This window comes from Cyprinodon variegatus, unplaced genomic scaffold, assembly GCF_000732505.1.
Source record: "Cyprinodon variegatus isolate N-32 unplaced genomic scaffold, C_variegatus-1.0 Scaffold243, whole genome shotgun sequence".
NCBI lineage: Eukaryota > Metazoa > Chordata > Actinopteri > Cyprinodontiformes > Cyprinodontidae > Cyprinodon > Cyprinodon variegatus.
The window spans coordinates 1,015,810-1,034,833 of record NW_015150696.1 but is presented as its reverse complement, the minus strand read 5'-3'; the positions used below and the strand labels follow the sequence as shown (position 1 = coordinate 1,034,833).

General features: G+C 37.0%; 1 protein-coding gene across 1 annotated transcript in view; it reads right to left on the bottom strand.

Annotated features, from left to right (window-relative positions):
- The window catches only part of adck1 (aarF domain containing kinase 1), a 61,873-nt gene that overhangs the window by 3,807 nt on the left and 39,042 nt on the right, over window positions 1-19,024 (bottom strand). Inside the window, exons 5-8 of the mRNA XM_015381843.1 lie at window positions 18,435-18,593; window positions 15,453-15,569; window positions 14,322-14,471; window positions 9,964-10,161 (exon numbers count right to left, since the gene is read on the bottom strand). Of these exons, the coding sequence (XP_015237329.1) occupies window positions 9,964-10,161; window positions 14,322-14,471; window positions 15,453-15,569; window positions 18,435-18,593 (624 nt within the window). The remainder of the gene's footprint in view (window positions 1-9,963; window positions 10,162-14,321; window positions 14,472-15,452; window positions 15,570-18,434; window positions 18,594-19,024) is intronic.

Here is a 19,024-nt window from a genome sequence, read left to right as displayed (position 1 = left end):
TAGTTAGAGTGGCTCAGGTTATCCTGAGCTATCTCTATAGTTATGCTGCTATAGGCTTAGACTTCTGGAGGACATGGGGCTCGGTTTTTCATCATTCTGCTTCATTCCATCCCTTTTTTCCCGCTCTGCAGAATTTATTAGTTCAATCTCTAACATCATGCTCTCTCTGTTTTTCGTCACAGTAGCTTCATCTGGTCTGTTACCGTTTGGCTTTGACTCCATCCTGGAAATATCAGCTGTGTTGTTGCGATAAAAACCTTTTATAGATGTTGGAGCTTGGCCTGTTTTTCAGTGTAGTCCTGTTTTTCTGAATGCGACTAACTGCATGTGCTCTCTTTCATCCTCTGACATGGGAGCCGTGTCGGAGCTCGTCTGCCTGGATGTGTGTTTCCTGGAAGGGGCCGCCTATGGAGTTGCCTTTTTGACAGTTGCCTTTTGTATTTCTGCTTCTTTCTGTATGTCTGCTTCTGTCTCCTTGTACCCCGGTCGCCCTCGCCAGATGGCCCCTAACACTTAGATTGATTCACTTGGAGGTTTCTTCCTGTTAAAAGGGAGTTTTATTCTCCACTGTCGCTACCAGCATGCTTGGCGTGAGGGATCACTTTCGAGTCAGTGAGTCAATGCAATCAGCTGGTTTTCCTTTAGATAGAAAACTTTGAACCAATCTGATTGTATGATCTGGTTGAATTGTCTCAGTAAAGTGCCTTGAGATGACATGTGTTGTGAATTGGCGTTATATAAATAAATTGAATTGAAATGAACTATCGTCTGTAATGCTTTGCCTCTACAGGGTCATGGAGAGGCAGGCAGGTATCTCCAGCTGTAATTGGGAAATAATTGGAGCACACCCTGGACTGACTCCAGCACTGGGCGGACAAAGACAGTTTCACTGTATCTACCAGGATAGAAAATTAATCTCTTGAAAGGGCTCTGTATCACTACCAACCAGTTAAAAGGAATTATATATATATATACTCCATTTCAGTTTCCCTTCTGAAAATTATTTTCATCATTACCATCAGCTTTATTTATAAAGCCCTTTAACACCAGCCAAAGCTGAAGTGCTGTACATTAAAGATAAATAATAAAAAAAGAAAAGGCTACAATAGGTTGATAAAGCTACAGCTAAACATACAATAACATATAGAGAATAAAAACAATGAAAGGACGGGCAGTTTTTTTTTTTAAATTACACCGATTTCTAGTCCAATATCAGATTGCCAAACGAATCATATCAGGAATGAAAAAGTGGTATCAGGACACCCCTATTTTATAGTGCACTTTACATTAGTATCTCAAAGTACTACAAAAGAAAGTAAAAAAATTAAATAAAAAGATGAAACAAAAGTCATATATAAAATATCAGTAAAATTGGGAAAGCTGTCTTTCTCAACTATCTTCTGTGTGACAGCTAACCCACTTTAGACACACACAGCCACTACCTAATGGACTGAAGTGAGAGAAGTTAGAGTCTTACTATTGTTAAATGTAATCTAATTAAAATTGAGCGTGTCTGCCATTGGAAAATTGCATTTATAAACTCTAACTATATTGCAAATGCAGTTAATTGCCTCACCCAATTAGGGAAGAACCTAAAGCCTAGTGATGCCATTTAAAGGGTCAACAAAAGAACACTCCTGTAGGTGAAAAATCAAAACAAGTGTACTAAACCTATAACATTAAATCCCTGGAATTAACATCACTTTAGAATGCATTTATCAATCCGTGTGATTGTGCCCATTTCTTAAATAACTAAAACAAAAACACAAAACAAAAGAATTAAACAAAGACCCTCAAACTACATAGTTTAATCATGACTCATTTATATAAGTGGAATAAACGTTCTCATATCTGTAAAATTTACAGTTCTTAGCTGAGGCTACCTCTCTGTACATTTATTCGCCTTATTTTGATTTTATGCAGCAAAGCTCTTTAGGGTCCAGGTCTCTGTAAACATAAGTGTAACATCATGATTGTCAGAGCTGTCGGTCCAGATAAAGAGATTTGAGATGCACAGAGGGAGACAGACAGCCAGTCAACAATGTGACATGGATAAACCCTGCGTCTGTCTCTGATGCCTACAGGAAGTGCTGAGAAGTGACAACCTCTGTAGAGAAAACATGCAGCAACCACATTATCCTGCACACAAATATACTGGAGCAAGAGAGGCTTTGCAGAGGAATGTAAAAAAAATGTCTTATCATATGCAGCATGTTTCCTTACAAAATCATTGCACTTGTTATCTTTAGAGAGAAAAAAAGGAAACTTTTCTGCCCGTGTCAGCATGTATCATCTTTAAATAGTCCCTAAATCTATTCCTTTAATAGGTGACTTGAGGGCTGCTTTTCCAACAAAAGCAATAAAACAAAAGTAAAACAGAAGCCCGTATTCTCAATCCTGGAACTGCCGCCCTGCCTTGCAGAACAGGGTCACTTCTAAATGAGAGGTTTAGTATTAAAACAGGGTTTAAAAAAAAAAAAAACACACACAATAAAACATGCTGGATAAATATAATCTTCTTTTGTCTGTAATCAGTAGGAGGGTGTTTCCAGGACCAGACTCTAATCCGGTAACTACCACTGTGTGAAAATACAGTGAGGTATAACAATAACCGGTGACATCATGAGTGATTAACTCTTCATTCACTCAATGCAGCATTCTGTGACACGTTAATGAGAATAATCAGCTGTTCTATTCAGAATAAGAGATGCCTATTTAATAAGATCGTATGTTTTTTCAAATATGTTTTTTCTAATTCTAAAATGAAAAAAATGCATTATATATCCTAAAATATACACTCAACTGGCTTAAGTTGCATATGTATCTAAATGGCATCCCATTCTTAATCAACAGGGTTCAATATGAAGTTTGTTCACCGTTCCTTAACTGTATCAGCTTTAGGTATTTTGAGAACGCTGTCCACATGATCTAGGGAAGTGTTAATGGGAATGTTTGATTACTCTTCCAGGAGTACATGTGAAAACAAAGACCGGAGAAAAGGCCATTTCCAAACCTTTTCTACAAACGTTTGTTATCAATGTCCCCTCAGCAGAGGATAAAAATGTCCGCCTCAACAGGATTTGAATAAAAAAATCTTGAACTATCTAAACTAGAAATGTAAACTCTATAAGGTTGAAGATCATTGATGGACACAAATTATCTGTTACCTTCAGGAAATCTGTGGGTCAAAGCATTTTTCCAGGATTATATGAGCAAGTCTGTTCAAAAACCAACCCTGTCATGTATTTTCTGTGGACTTCTCTTGGTTAATTTCATTTTAAAAAATCTCTCTTATCAGGCATTGGGTTTTTGTTAGAGCAAACTGTCTGAAACAGATTTAGCATCAAACATGGAGTCATCTTTATGATTATTTATACCCTTTTCACACTGGCAGAAAAAAAAAATTAAATTCGGGAACAATCGGCTTTTAGTGGCACTGGGTAGAGCTCAGTGACGCATGTCTACCCGGGTCAATTGACTCGGTAAGCTACCAGTGTTTAAATTGCCTCGGCTCTGATCAGCATGCTGTGGGAAAACCACACCCGGATTGACGTGTTAAATTACGTGATATCATTAAGCACAAAGATGGACGTCAACATACAGCGCCAGTCACTTCTGATTTTAACAAACCGAAACAACTCTGCTTACATTCGATAAACATGGCTCAGCTCTGGTAAGAGGGATTCGGGGAGATAAAAGAGTGAAATAATAAAGAATACAGACTACGCTCTGGCACCCGTCCATGTTCCTCTCCATTATTTACTTCCCTGATTTCTGTCGTATTGTTGTCATTATCAATGCTCACTCAGGGTGATGCCATCATCAGACACACAGTAGTGGGGGACATTGGCCACGCAGCTTGTCAGCAGGAGTTAAACTCGACTTTTCGGTCAAATGGGAAAAGAGCCAAAGGACGATTATTAGCAGGTCCACCCGATTTTGAAAAATCTGGGTTTTCAGTGGGAAAGCGGCTTTAGTGAAAAGGCAACTGTCTTAGAACAGGCTGGATTCAGAAATGTGGAAAGCTTTTTAGAAATGTCATGTTTGACTTACAATCTCTAGTAAATACAAAGAGATAAATCAGTTTGATTTACTTTACTTAAAAAAGGGATACATATTAAAATATTATTATTGAAATAGATGAGATACATATTAATATCACACTGTTATTAGAACCTGAAAACAAATGGAGAGACACTCTGAAGTTGTTCTAATTTGGGTTATCACTGCAACCTTATAGTCTGGTTATCTAGATTAATTTCATTACGAGTGCAAAGGAGACATAATACCTGCAGTAATGAGAAGAGTAATTATTTTAATAATTCCTTAATTAAATCCAAAACTGGCAGAAATGAGGTTGAATAACAGTTTGTGCATCTCCAGAGCCCTGTCGATGGCGATTATTGATAATTCTTAAACCATCAGGACTCTGTGATTACAGTTTTCTTTAAAATATTCAGTATTAACAATAAATCCCTCTCCGACTTGCTTTTGCTTGACTAACTGAGACCTCTACCGTCTCATCCACCACCTCTTCATTTCCTCTACTTACATGACAATCTAAACCAAGAATTACCAAGCTGAAGACATCGACATTCAGCACAAAACTGCGCCTCGCCCCCTCCTGTCCAAATAACAGGGTCTTCAGGAGTGCTTTGCTAAGTCCTGCCTTGGGAATAACAATTAGTAGCAATTATCGGAGGCAGGGAGGCCGGTCTCACAGCTGCCAGCAGGACACAGAGAAGGTGACGGTGCTCTCATTTGCATCTGAAAGCTTCAATAAGGACATATTGTATTGCGAGTGGCGCAATAATGGGCTATGCAAAAGGCAAAGGAAATTCATTTGGGAAAGGGAGGGGGATCAGGCTGGTGATTTTCCTTTTTCTACAGCATATTCAGAGTCAGAAAGCAGACAGTAGAATATATTACTCAGACACGCAGCCAGAAAAAGATAGTTGGGAATGTATTATTAGCTTTTATTAATGCATTTTTTAATAAGTAGGAATTTAAAATGAAGCTGAACATAAATTATACCATTCAGGTGCATTTATTGAGGAAGATGCATTTGCATTCAAAGGTACCAAATGATAAATTAACACACAACATTTTTAGTTAATCATCTTGTCAGCACACAAAAAAAGATTCAACATATCCATACAAATTCAACTAAATGTAGTAATTAAGAGTACAACTGGCGACTTAAAATAGAAGACTTAGGTTTTTTGTTGATAAAGCAAAAATAGCCTCCTAACATAGCTAAGATGCAACACTAATCTCTTAGATCATCCGTAGTGAATGCTAACATAGATCAGCTTTTTTCCCCTTAAGGATAATCAAGGGTGTGATGGAGTTTGTCTAAACAATCTTTGTATTTTGTTGACCTGGGGAATGCTTTTGAATGTGTACCTAGTTGTGCTCTGCAGAGATTTATCTTGGAAGCTTTGGCCTTTTGGGAAGGGCAATTTCAACCCTGTGCAACTGGACTAAGAGTCTTGATGTACAGTATGTATGCCTGCATGCACGGACAGCATGAATAAAACTTGTGCATACTACCTATATCTTGATAAATCAAAAACATAATTAAAATTCAGCTCTTAGTCCGACTGACTAAAATAACTGCTACAGTTAAAGATTTTTGTTTTAGTTTTTTTGATGAACTCGGAGGAAAACAAAAAAACAATTTGGAGCTCAGAGAAACTGCCTCTTTGCTGTCAAAAATTGCAAATTGCTTATTATTGTGACTCAGTCTTGTCACAAACATCATAATCCCATCAGCACAATAACAATAAACTGCAGTTATAATAATATTCATACACAGTTCAGTCTCTGTGCCACATATCTCCATCACGTCTCAGAATTTTTTAGCCTTTAAAGAAGCAGTTTGATGAGAAAAAAATCTGCCTTTTGGTTTTACAAAAATTGGTACAAACAGTGATAATTGGAAAACAAAAATGACAAGTTAAAGACCAACTAATGTTAAAGAACAAACACTGAACGTTTCAACAAAAAAAAAGGAGCAGCAAGATAAAAGCTGCAACATATTGAGCTTGGCTTGCTTTAGTAGCTTTGTTTTGGTGGCGTTCAGTAAGAGAAGCATTCATTGAGGAGGTAAAATATTCCTGCCCATGAAAGAAAAAGCCTCAAAAAGCCACAGCTCTAAAAGCACTCAACACGAACTGCATTCACGTGATTGCATTACCGTTAATGGAATGCATCGTTGGCTGTTAAGAGCAAAGCGTCAAAATGATACATGAAAAAAAGAGCTATGTGTGGGGGCAACTTGATAAGCGTACTGACAGAATATCCAGACTGAAAGTCAGGTTAAAACTGGTAATCAGACACTTTACCAACTAAATACAGTATTGGTTGTCTCTGACTATATGACTGTGCAGAGTTCAAATCCCATGTGGACTCTTTCTGTTCGCCATTTGACTTGTTTTGTGCTTTAACCACCTGGAATCTAAATTAATTGACAATTTTCCCCCATTTCGTTTATAGACTATGCTTACAACTTTGAGGATGTATTTACTTATTCTTTTATGGCGAAACAAACAACACATAAAACTAAATAATAGAAAACTTCAACATGAATAAGGGTTCACCTCTTTCACAAATGGTTTTGTTGAGCCATTTTTTGGGGCAATTACTGCTGATCAAAGCTATTCTTGCTCCTTCATGTTGGAGCGTTTCTGCTTGTAAACAGAATTTTGCAAAAACAACAATTTTTCCCCCCCGGATATTTCTATATTCTTACAAAATTATACTCATTTCCAATTGTAACTGAAACGGTTATTGGTGCATTAATCCAACATTATTCCCATTCAAATTTGTCTATGTTAATGTGTATACTGTACTCTTTTGATTTATCGGTTGATGCATTTTAACTGGTATGTACTAGGAGAGAGTAGACCTTTCAGAGCTTTTGTAATGTTTGTATGAATGCTGTATTGTGTTTATTGCATTTCTTTTTTTATTCCATTTCTGTCATTTGTGTAAATTTTGTCTCTGTCAAGGACCCCTGAAAATCTCAAGGGGCTATCCTTTCAATAAATGCCAAATTTAAGAAAAATATGTTTAGCAATCAGGAAGTAGTTACGGTTTGGCATTGGCAGGCTATGCATGACTCAGAACAAAAACACTCCAGACTCATAAGACAGCAGAATCATAAGCCTCTGTCCTTCATACTGCAACCATCTACTGAGACCAATATGGGTAAAAAGGGTAAGTTGCATTCTATATAGTATTTGCCAGCGATGAATTAGGGGAATGATTAAGAGTATAAGAAGAGAATATAACCCCCCCTCCAGGAGTTATTTATGTTGCGGTCCCACCATGTGTGAGGGGGTGGCACACTGTAGCAGACCGTTGTGTCATAGTTTTGCCAGCTTCAAAGCATTGCATAAGGGAGGCATAAATAACCACTCCTTAAGACAGATGGTGTTGTAGAACACCTGAGGGTTTGATGGGACATGGTCCAGGATGGATCCTGAAACTGAATTCATCTTGAAAAAAAAAAAAAAAAACTTGTATTAATGAAGTCACATAGAATCTACAGCTTTCAGCACCAAATCCCCCTCTAACAAGGGGTAAACCACCCCTGAATGACTCTGTATGGAAATAAGCTGCCAGCTGGGAGGAGCTGCAATTCTGGAAGCTCTAAATGTACACCGGTAAGAGGCTGAGGATCGGAACAATGAGTGAAATGTATTAAAGCCATACTGCTGCAGTTTAATCAGCTAAATATGTATTTTAATATTACTTGCAGTTCAGCTATATGGATGGATACTATATATTGTCAAATATAGTCACTTATAATTTTCTTTCAGTCTTTGACAATAATTTTAGTTTCTAAAACAGGTTTAAATTTGACCTATCTAATCAAAGTTTCTATGCAGCCATTTTGGACATGAACATCACATCATCTTATGTTGATATTTCACTGACTCAAAAACCACTCTTTTTCCTTTAAGTTTCTTTTTTATGAGAGCGATTTTGGGATGTCTTAAGAAAAGAATGTAAAATATAAATAACATTTACTCCTGTACAGTTATTATATAACTGATATCATTGGAACTTCTGTTTAGAGCAGGGGTCTCTACCTCTGGTCATGGAGATCTACTGCTCTGCAGTTTATAGATACATCCCTGCTCCAGCAAATCTGAATCAAATAAGATACTCTTTACTATGCCTTTGCCAAATGTGACAACATTTCAAGGATAAAATCATTTGATTCAGTTTTGCTGAAGCAGGGATGTACCTTAAAGCTGCAGGGCAGTAGAAAGGACCTAGATTGGCCACCCCTTGGTTTAGAGAACCGTTAATAATACAGAAATAATCTACCTGCTGCAGACAGTCAGGATCAAAATAAAACTGTTATTAGGCTTTGATCACGTCAAGTAAAAAACAAACACTAATGAACATTCAGCAGCACTCACTATGATTAGATAAATGTTCATGTAGGTATGCGTTTAAGTCTTTGAGGATTCACACAGCAGGTGATCTTTAAAGATGCTTTTTTTTTGTTTTTCACATTGTTGTTTATACACCAAAGCGACCCACAGAAGGAGATCACACAGCAGTGCACTGTTTTCAGAAGAAATAATGAATGTGACTGCCATGCAAAGTATTAAATAAATCTTTGTTGAAAAAACAAAACATTGTTGTTGTGGATGTAAGTGTCCTGATAGTGTTGTTAAATGGTTTAGCAATGGGAATGAACAATGTCATGTACAAATCATCAAAAGAAAAAGGAAGGTAAATAAAAAACAGCATGCAACAATCAAAAAGTCAAGCTATAAAAAAAGATTTAAACAGAAATATTCTATCCAAATCTAAAATAATAAAACAGAATTTGGTTCTCTTACTTCACTTTCCCCCAAAACTTTACCCAGAGTTCACAAACTCTCTGGGGAAATACAATGTCCCAGTGATGTGCATTATAAAGATAATTCAAACAAACAAAAAACAGGTGTGGTCTAATAGTTAGATGCTCAGTGTATGCAAAGTTGTCCTTCCATGTCTGCTTTCATTTCATCAAGGGGCCAAGCCAAATACTCTCCCCGCCCCTCCAAAAACAAAACAAAAAAACAAACGAAAAACATATCTTTGTTTTGAAATAAAACAATACACACAAAGCGTTTCTCCTAATAATGTTTACTTATTCACACAGCTATCATCTGCAGGCAGTACCTATTCACGCATTTATCACGCTGCCAGGTTTGGCAACTTTACGTCGTGCTTCAGTGAACATCGACGGGGAACCTTTTAGAGATAAAAGCTATTGAGCCTAGTTATATGTGAAAAAGTAATTGCCCCAAATGCACCAACTGATTTTCCCACCATCTGTAGCAACCGCTACCATCACTTATAGCTGAGGAGAGGTATTTATGTACAAGTGAGATCTGCAGTAATGTCCTGGGTCAGTTTGTGACTTCCTGCATGAGAGTATTGATGCATTGTTTTGGTAGAAAGGCCCCTCTGGTTCACCACATATCAATGATCTCTCCATTTGTGCATAATGGCTCTCGATGTGGCTCAACAGATTCCCAAATACTCAGGAAAGGATTTGTAACCATTTCAAACATGATGCCAATGAATAGGTTTCCCATTGCTTCTTAAAATTTGTTTAATCAAGGCACGCTTATTTGCTTTTAGGAATATTTGAGCCTAATTTCTGTTAAATCATATTCTATTTAATCATCTTAAAATTGAAGAGTTAAAGGCAATCAGTTGATCTGTCATTTACCTTCTATTTTCGCATACTAGTAAAAACAGCAAAGATTCAGTTGAAACACATTGAAAAGGTTTTTTGGAAAGAGATTTTTGTTAGTATGTCATTAAAATCTGCTTGAAGATCTCAACCGTTTAAATTTCAAAAAAAGCAAAAAAAAAAAGAAATCTGCAATGGGACACATACATTTACACAGCACTACTTGTACCTGCAGGAACACCAGAATATCATACCTCTGCATGCGTTACGGGAACAGAACTGATTCCAGTGTTTACAGCATTCCAGGATCGAGCAGTAAGCACACAAGCAAAGAGGGGGTAAAGATCTCCTGCTCCCAGTCTGCGGCTGTAACGCTCCACTCCAGACATATCGCCTTTGATGAGGGACATCCACAGTCGACAGTAGTCCATCCTGAAATCTGGCTGTAAGACCTACAACAGAGAATTGGCGATTAGCTAGGTTAAGGTATTATTTATGATTTAATTCAACAAAGCAAAGCCAAATGGAAAGAAAAATGCTATCCTTTATGCTTTATGCAAACACACTTCGCCTTGCAAGTTTTTACTTCGCTTATGAAAAGACTTCAGACTGTGAAGTTTGACGTCACCTTTCTCAACCAGGTCAAATTAAAAGTTTGGAATGATTTATAAATTGATTTCAAATAAATGAACTCAGTTTGGTGGTTTGGATCTGCCTTAGGAATAAATATAAAGATGTCAAATAATCTTTATCATCATAAGGAGGATTGGGAAATGTTTTCTGGGTTAATTGTCCTTTTGACTTTCAGATCAACATTAGACCAATGCTGTAAACTTTTCTAATGATTTACTACACTTTGATTAAATCATGTTAAAGTTTAAGTCTTGTCTAAAAGTTGTTTTCTAGAGAAGAATTGTTACCTAAAGTTCTCTTTAGGGATTGATTGCTCCAAACTTAAAAAACTGGGAATAAGTTAAGAGGCGTAAGCGACATCAGGGGCAGCAGCCTGCATTATAAAATGGTCTTTCCACCCCACCTGTAAGTAAAACAGCGCTCACTGTAGCCACTATGGATGGACGGCATAGCAGCGGGCGTTAACAGTGAGTTATAAGTTTTCTTTTCATTTTTTTTGAGTTTCCTTTTAATAGCCTCAGTTTTTTTCTTAATAGTAAATTAGTTGTGTAGTCCATTCCAGAGTGAGCTGATGTTTTAATACTTTCTGCAGCAGAGAAATGGTTCAGAGAAGTTTGAAATATTCTTGTGTACGTGAAGTGATGGACAGGATGTGTATGACTGTATCAGTTCTACAGTCTAGGGAAGTCAGGTTTAAAATTTGAGTACCTCGTATGGGTCAATAACATCTCTTACATAACATATAAACAGATACCTTTCTGGAAAATAACAACTTAGGTTCTGAGTCCAGGTACATCTTAAAGGTATAGTGGAGGATGTTCTTTTTTCTTGGTGGATCATCAAAATAAGTGGTCCTCCTAATTGTCAATCAATCTGGTGATATGTCTAGGTAAGGCTGTCCTATGTGATCATCCCCATTTTCAATTACCAGTGGCGAGTCTGACATAGTGGAAAAATTGCACATCTTCTTTTTGCACGCGTTTTATTGGCGATCCTGGTACAGGGTTATGCATGTGTAAATCCTCCACTATACCTTTAAGTAGCACCAAATGCCACTGCTTTGGGGGCGATATTTAGATTTGATTGCTCTCAGAGGCCAGGATATCAAAAAGGCACAGATCTTATAGGATGAAACATGAAGAAAACCATAAAAATAAAATCATTAATCTGGGCAGCATGTTGAGTATTTATGACTAAAATAGACGTCAGTAAAATAGACAGTAGGAGTGGAACCCATTGGAAACCCTATGGTGAAAATAATAAGTTAGGCGATGGTTACATGAACTCTGATGTATGAGAAGTGATTAAAGAGCTCTCCTTCAACTAGGTTAGTTGGAGCATGTTTGGATTCCAATGATTACTGAAGAGAAGTATTACCCCTACAAAAATGGAGAGATTTGAATAACCAAAACAATCCTTAAAGTTACAAAGGTGGTTCCACTCTATGAAATTATACATATTTAGTTTAATAAGGCTAACACAGCAGTCCTGAAAAAAACCATGAACCAGAGACCTGGAGTGTAAAAACATTTTTGAGATGTCTGATGGCCTGTATGATTTATTACAAGAGGAAGTGTCTTCATTCCAACTAGGGATGCAGAAATAAAGCTTTTAAACTAAAGAGATGAAAGTTTAAAACTTGATTGTTTCTTTTTTGTGGAAAACAAAAATCCCAGTCAGGGACAAAATGTGATTTTGGTTAACAGAGATTTGGACTTTTTAAACAGTTGCACGGTGAACAAATTAGACTCAGATCTAACGAGATGAAACACATAGTTAAGAAGGAATAACAAAAACAGGCTTATTATAATTATAAACAATGAAAAAAAAAAATCTCATCTGAAATGGAGAGAACATTATTGTTACCTCCAATAAAACAACTGTGCTTAAAAAGAAATAATTTAAGTTCACTGAAACCGTGTTTTGTTTTTATAAAACAAGGACAAAATAAAACTGTAAGATCTCCTTTGTGTCTCTCGATCCTAATCCTGGTAAACTGATCAAATATTTCTTTTTCCACAGGGCTCAGTTGCACTCAGCTGTACTTGAAAAAGATTTTGAAAATGATACCTAGGGTTGCGGTTTGATACTTGCATTCACAGGCTGAGGAATAAAATTCACTGACCTTTTTAATCCTAGGAAGAGTATGATATATTAAATAGATACTGGATTTAATGAAACTTTAAACCAAAACTAAATTAGATGATGAGCAAAATGAAACTCATAAACCTCTTCTACAAAATTAGAATTAAAGTCATCAAGGGGGAAAGTGACGTAGAGATGCCTCTACTTTCCACTAAGAGTTTTTTTTACTTCATATGTAGTCTGACATGGGTACATCTACATATTGAGTGGAATATTCCAGTTTACATCCTGTAACTTATGCCCTGTGTAAAAAAGTAATGGTGGAAATAGAGCAATTGTTTGAAAAAAAAAGGTTTGATACAATAATGTTTCTGAGTAGGGCTGAAACAATTAGATTAATCAATTATTGAAATAATCGTAAACTAATTTAGTAATCGATTAATAATAAGGAGTATAGAGAGTGTAAAACATTCCTTTAGCTGTGAGAGCAACCCACTTGGAGTGATAACTACACTAAGATAAAAAATATTTTTCATCTGTCAATATACCCAGAACTCCTCAAGTGGAAAAGATTTAGTTTCACTTGGAATCTTTTGTTATCTGATTATTAATTGAAATAATAACAGGCAGATTAATAGATTTGTAAAATAATCATTAGTTGCAGCCCTAGTTCATAAGGTATTTATGAACAGATGTTTTTTTTTTTAGGGCAGATTGGTGAACTGAGATCACCTAGTTTACACCGCAGTGGTTTCCATTGTTGTCGCAGCAACAAAACAATACCACAAACTGCTGATATTGGTTGTTGTTTGCACCAAGCATGTGTTAATTTCTCAAACCAACAACGTAGGGAGTTTTGTTTTTTTTCTCATCTTCAACCAGTTTGATAAAACCCAGCTAATTTCCAAACCAGGGGAAAAGGAACAACATGCCCTGAGTTCAATACTGGCTAGTTTCCCTGCATCGATGATCATCTTCAAATACATTATAATTTCTAAGCATGTACTCAATATGTTAAAAAAGTAATATTTATTTATGCATAAAACACCTTGTTTATTTTGCAAAATGTAAAGTTGTGTGAAGCTGTTCTGCAATGTAGAGTCATGTTTTGCTGCACACCAGTAAAATCATTGATCAAACTTTACCATAAAGGTAAAGAAAGTCATAACACAGTGTGTCACAGCGTGTGTGTGTTGTACCATTTGTTAAAGTGCAAGGATCATTTTCCAACATATACCACATACACTGCATCTTATGGCGATTGAAGTCTGGCCCCCATGGGGAAAAGTCCGGTTTTGGGGATAGGTTTGGGACTAAAGAGTTAATTGAAGAAGGACCTAATGTATGTGTGTGGGGTGTTGGGATAGGGTTAAAAATCTACATGTACTGAAAACTGACATCTGAAATTACAAATCATTAGGAACAAATTTGGACCCATTATGATCCAAAGCCTGCAAGTAAGTGCATGTGTCTTGTTTCTATAGGTGTGTGTGTTGCTGATTTTGAGTTGGATGATTTAGTTGCATATTTATGACTAAAGTTTTCCATGAATACTGCAATAAGCAGACAGAAAAAGTCATGCCAAACCTGCGTGAGGGAGTGCATGTGTCAACATGAGCGTGTGCCCCTGTGTGATTAAGCTGCCATACATTCAAATGCAGGACACAGCACTCTGTGAAGAACAACATCAAATGAGTTGTTTATCAAAAAGCTTTTATCCTGCTGTACTCTAATATAAGTGTGTCTGTTTTTGAGAGTGTGCGTCATCACTGTGTTTGTGTGTTTGCTGCTCCGCCAATTTAGCCAAAGCCTCCACCGGCAGCATGAAAAATGGGTTGCAATAATACAACAAACGGGGGAGAGTTTGTGTGCGGGCAGCCTGCAGATTTCCTACCTGATACAGGCCGTGATCGAGTAGAACGATCTCCGTCTTCTGGCTCCGGGGACACTTTCGGACCAAAACGTTGCCCGGGTGGGGGTCACAGTGGACGAAGCCATGGACGAAAATCATTTCACTGTACATTTTACCCAAGTTTTCCGAGATCTGTTGGAAAAGTGAAGGATGAATGTGATAAATAAGAAAAGACAAACAAACCTTCACATCTGTCTGAACAAATTAAGCAGGCAACATCTGTAGAAATTCCATTTGGTTCCCCATAAATCATATGGCTCCTCCGACAAGCAGCAATGCAACTTTAAAATACAATCCACCACAAATGCATCAGTTTATTCATCTCGAAGTTACTCTTATGCTCTCAATAGGTTTATGTACTTTGACATTTACAATTTCTACTTAATGCATGGTACATTTTTCATCCTGTTTTGGAATTATCTTATAAAAAGCTCCTAAATTCATCCATCTGTCTATGCACCTATTATTATTTTAATAAATGCATCATCAAACACACTTTTACCCACCCATAGCAGGGTCCTGGAGATGAGCTTGAACACGTAATATGCCCAACATAAGATCAAGAGAAAAAAGGTCTTTGAATAACAAAAAAACGCTTCTTTAATCCTTAAATCCCACAACGGAGAAATTCACTTTCTGCATTTAACCCATCCCCTTGGGGGGCAGTTGAATAGCAATTATGCCGCACGAGGAGAGCAGTGTGGGGTTGAGGGCCTTGCTCAGGCACATAGAATAGAGGCTGTGGGGATCGAACCAGGTACTTCTAACTTTCTCAGAAAACAAGCACACTGCTCTAACAACTAGGCAAACATTCCCCAATATATATAAATAATCTCTAAATAGCTGTTCCAACCCAAGAATAAAACTTTTAAAATTGACAAGGCCACTAAACTCAACCAAGGAAACTTTTATTTGTTTCCTTAGGGCTATATAAAACCTTCTTTATCTTCTGATGGAGCCAGATGAGTAAATAGAACTGCAGCAGCAATTTGTTTGACCCATAGCTGCGGCTTTTACTGTATGGCTGAACATCAGTTATAGTTAGGATATGACTTTATGATTCTTCTTTCATATCAAACTTTTAACCACCACCCGTACAGCCAAAAGGCATACCTCATTGACATTGATGTTGTGTTTCTTCATGTATTCTCTGTCATTGACTTGCCCTCCCTCTAAAAACTCCATGGTCAGAATTCTTTTTGTGGAGAGATCCCAGTAAATCATGGGAACCTGAAGAAAAGCAAGAAAAAGGAAAATGAGAAAAATATGATTAGTACCTCCTAAATCTTAAATCCTTTGTCGAAATTTTAAACAAACAGAAATCTGAGATCTAATCTTACAATTATAAAAAGTAGCTATCTAAAAATGTGCAATAAAATCACAACACATTTGATTCTGATACTGACTTCATGGCAGGCTATATAAATCCTGCCATAAAGATATTCCATGTTTTGCCTTATCAGCTAATTTATTTGTAAATATATGTTCTGGCATTTCATGCTGTAAGAAGTTCCCAAAAATAATTGAATAGAAGAATTTTAGGGCTAGTAAACGGAGAATGGGTGTCAGGCTCCAACCATCATTCATCAATGGGTAATAAATCCACACAGACAGGAAATTGCTTTAATAAAAACCTTTGCCAGTTTTAAATGCTACTCCACACTGTATGGTCACAATCCCATACTGCAGTTTCATTGTAGAAAAGCCAGAATGTCTTTAATATCATCTTATTTTTTCCCAGGGATTACCATAAAATATTCTCATCAACACAACGGAAAGCAATATACCACACACTTGCTGAAAGCATAGTTGATTACAGAGGTACAGCTGTGGGACAGACCTGCTGACAGTTGTTGGAGAATTTAAAGAGATGGCAACAGGGCTGCAATACCATCATTAACCTTAAAACATTTGAAATAAGCAATGAAATAGGACTGGGGCTAATTAATTTGCTCATTAATTAATATGTTGGCTATTTTATTCATTTAACAGATTATTAATCAGACTACAAAATGTGCTTTATTGGAGATTTTTTACAGTATTTGTAATGGCTGAAGATAAAACCTCTTCGCAATGATGGTAACTGCAACAGAGGTTTTTCAGTTTAAATGCAAAATGTATATATGTTTTGTACAGTCTTAGCTAAACTACTTTTTCTAGTTGTCCTTTCAGTATGTTTTAGATTATGTATACTCCAGTTAACCTTATTGAATTATATTTTTTATATAAATAATACATTTTCAATCAGATTCATTATCACAGTCCCAGAATGGAAAAGCATAACCCTCTGAAATCTACGGCTGACTAGCCCCAATAGTGGATAGATCAATAAGCAGGGTTTTCCTTACTTTAATATAAGTTGACTGTTTATGTACTTTAAATACCTGTTTATACTCTAGCAACAGTGATACAAAAGGTGAAATGGTAAAAAGGACCAGTTGAGAGACCTTTGGTTGGATACATCAACACATAGGGATTCATAGTTCAGGTTTTTTTTTTTTTTTTTGAATCACATGAATTAGACTTCACTCTTTCAAGGAGTCATGCTTGGTTAATTGCCCAATTTTCATGTGATCTGCCACAAATGGCATCCTGCCAATCATCAAGAAGACCAACAGTTTTAATCATTTGTCATTGCATTGTTGATGAGTTTTTCTCTGAGCGGATGCACGTGTCCTATGCTTGGTCCATGTTTGTTTTGGTCAGAGTACCCAAAACAGTGGGAAGAATCACCTGAACTACAGCAGGAAGGGGAGACAGGATTCTAAGCTCAGACAGAAGCAGTGGGGAATCAGTGTGAGAACACCAGGAGAGAGAGCAACATAAGTGGGATGAGGCGTCCAATTGTGCTCTCCTCTGGAGCTAAGGAACCAGTGTGGTACATTGGAGGAGCCCGCTGGGCAGACAGGACACAAGAGTGGGAAGATAAGGCAGCTCAAGAGGAAAGCAGAGGAGCACAGCGGTAGATCGGAGAAGCCTGGGAAACAACACCAGGACGGGCAAAGGCTACAGCTGACCAAGGCTAGCTAGGCTAACTGTGGAGGATTGAAGGAACATAGCCGGAGATTGGATAAGTCAGCCAGGAAGACAGTATGCTGAATGCAGGGGAGAGGCTACTGCTGGAAAGGAGTCGGACAGTGGTACTTTGGCAAAGCCTGCCAGGGAGAATGATCAGGGTAAGGCTACAGCTGACCAAGGCTAGAGGCTCTCACACCACAACTCACTCCTGTCTCCTTTGGCCATTAATTCTCCCCTGGTCTCTTTCCTCTCTTTGATGAGCAACATGCTCATAATTATAGGGTTAGGGTCCATCACACGGAAAGTTGTCCACATTAAAGTCTCTATGTTGTCTGAATTAGCATTGGTATCCCCCATTTACGTCTGTAAAGCTAAATAGTCCCATGTTATGTCACCTCCTGTGCCCATTTTAAATACGAAAGTAAAACATTTTCACAAAAATCACCCAATAAACTCAAACAGTTCATATATTAACATTTTAACACAGAGTATACCCAGCATTAAATGTATCAGTAGGAGCAGGACTGAGAAACAGTCAGTTTGTTTGAATAGTTTTTTCTATAATAATTTGAAAACTGCATTGAGATTTTTATATGACATTATATTTAATGTTTAAAGGGTTATTACTCTATCAAAACCAAATCATGCAGTTGAAATCTGAAGATTAAGAATCAGTGACTTGCCAATAAAGACTGTTTAAGCGTTTCAGATCCAAAAACAGAAAAAAACTCAGGCTAGAAGAGTCAGAATAAGTTAATTTGCGTTCATAAAAGCTAATAAAATCACTCTTACTGACATATAAAGGAAAACGACATCAGGAAATGAAACCATAATGACATGAAGTCTATCTCTATCTAGTAATGGAAATATGATTCAGCATTGGTAGAATGTAGAAGAGCTGACAAGTAACACAAAGGAGGATTCTGACCTCTATTAACGGCAGACAGCAACATTACAAACACTCTGATTTTAAATTCAGACAGACAGTGTAGGAATTAAAACAAGCATGCTGAAGAATCACAAGTTCCTCGCTATAAAAAAAAGCTCTGGAGGAGAACAGTACTAAAATGTGAGTACCTTGAGAAAAGGGAAGTGGGACAGCATTTTAGCCACCTTTTCTGCATTGTGTCCCTCGTTAAGGAAGTCCAGCTCCAGTGGCATGTTTTTCTTGGCTTCCTCTACCAACCACATGAAGGCAAAGTCTGGGAAGAGCCAATGGACTGCCTTCAACAACACCTTCAAAATAAAACAGACGCAGATGAGGTCAATATTGTTTTACAGCACATGTTTCAAGTTAGTATTGTAATGAAATACTCACTCCGCACAATGATACTTAACTTATTTATAAAATAAAAAAAAGTTGACCTCAGTTTTGATCTAAAGCTATAGCTTTGATGAATTTATGGCATTTATACTGGAATTCATATCTCTTTATAGTCACAAGACATTTTTTAATAATCCATAGATTTTTAACTGAAGCCAAAAGTTTGACCTTAAGTTAAAGGTTCTGTGGAACATTAAGCGCACATGCAAAACATCCCACCATAATTATGTGGTGAAACTAAAAGATGCTGTCCATTATTATCAGTAAGTTTAGGGCTGCAACAACGAATCGATAAAATCGATAAAAATCGACTTTTAAAAGCGTTGGCAACGAATTTCATCAT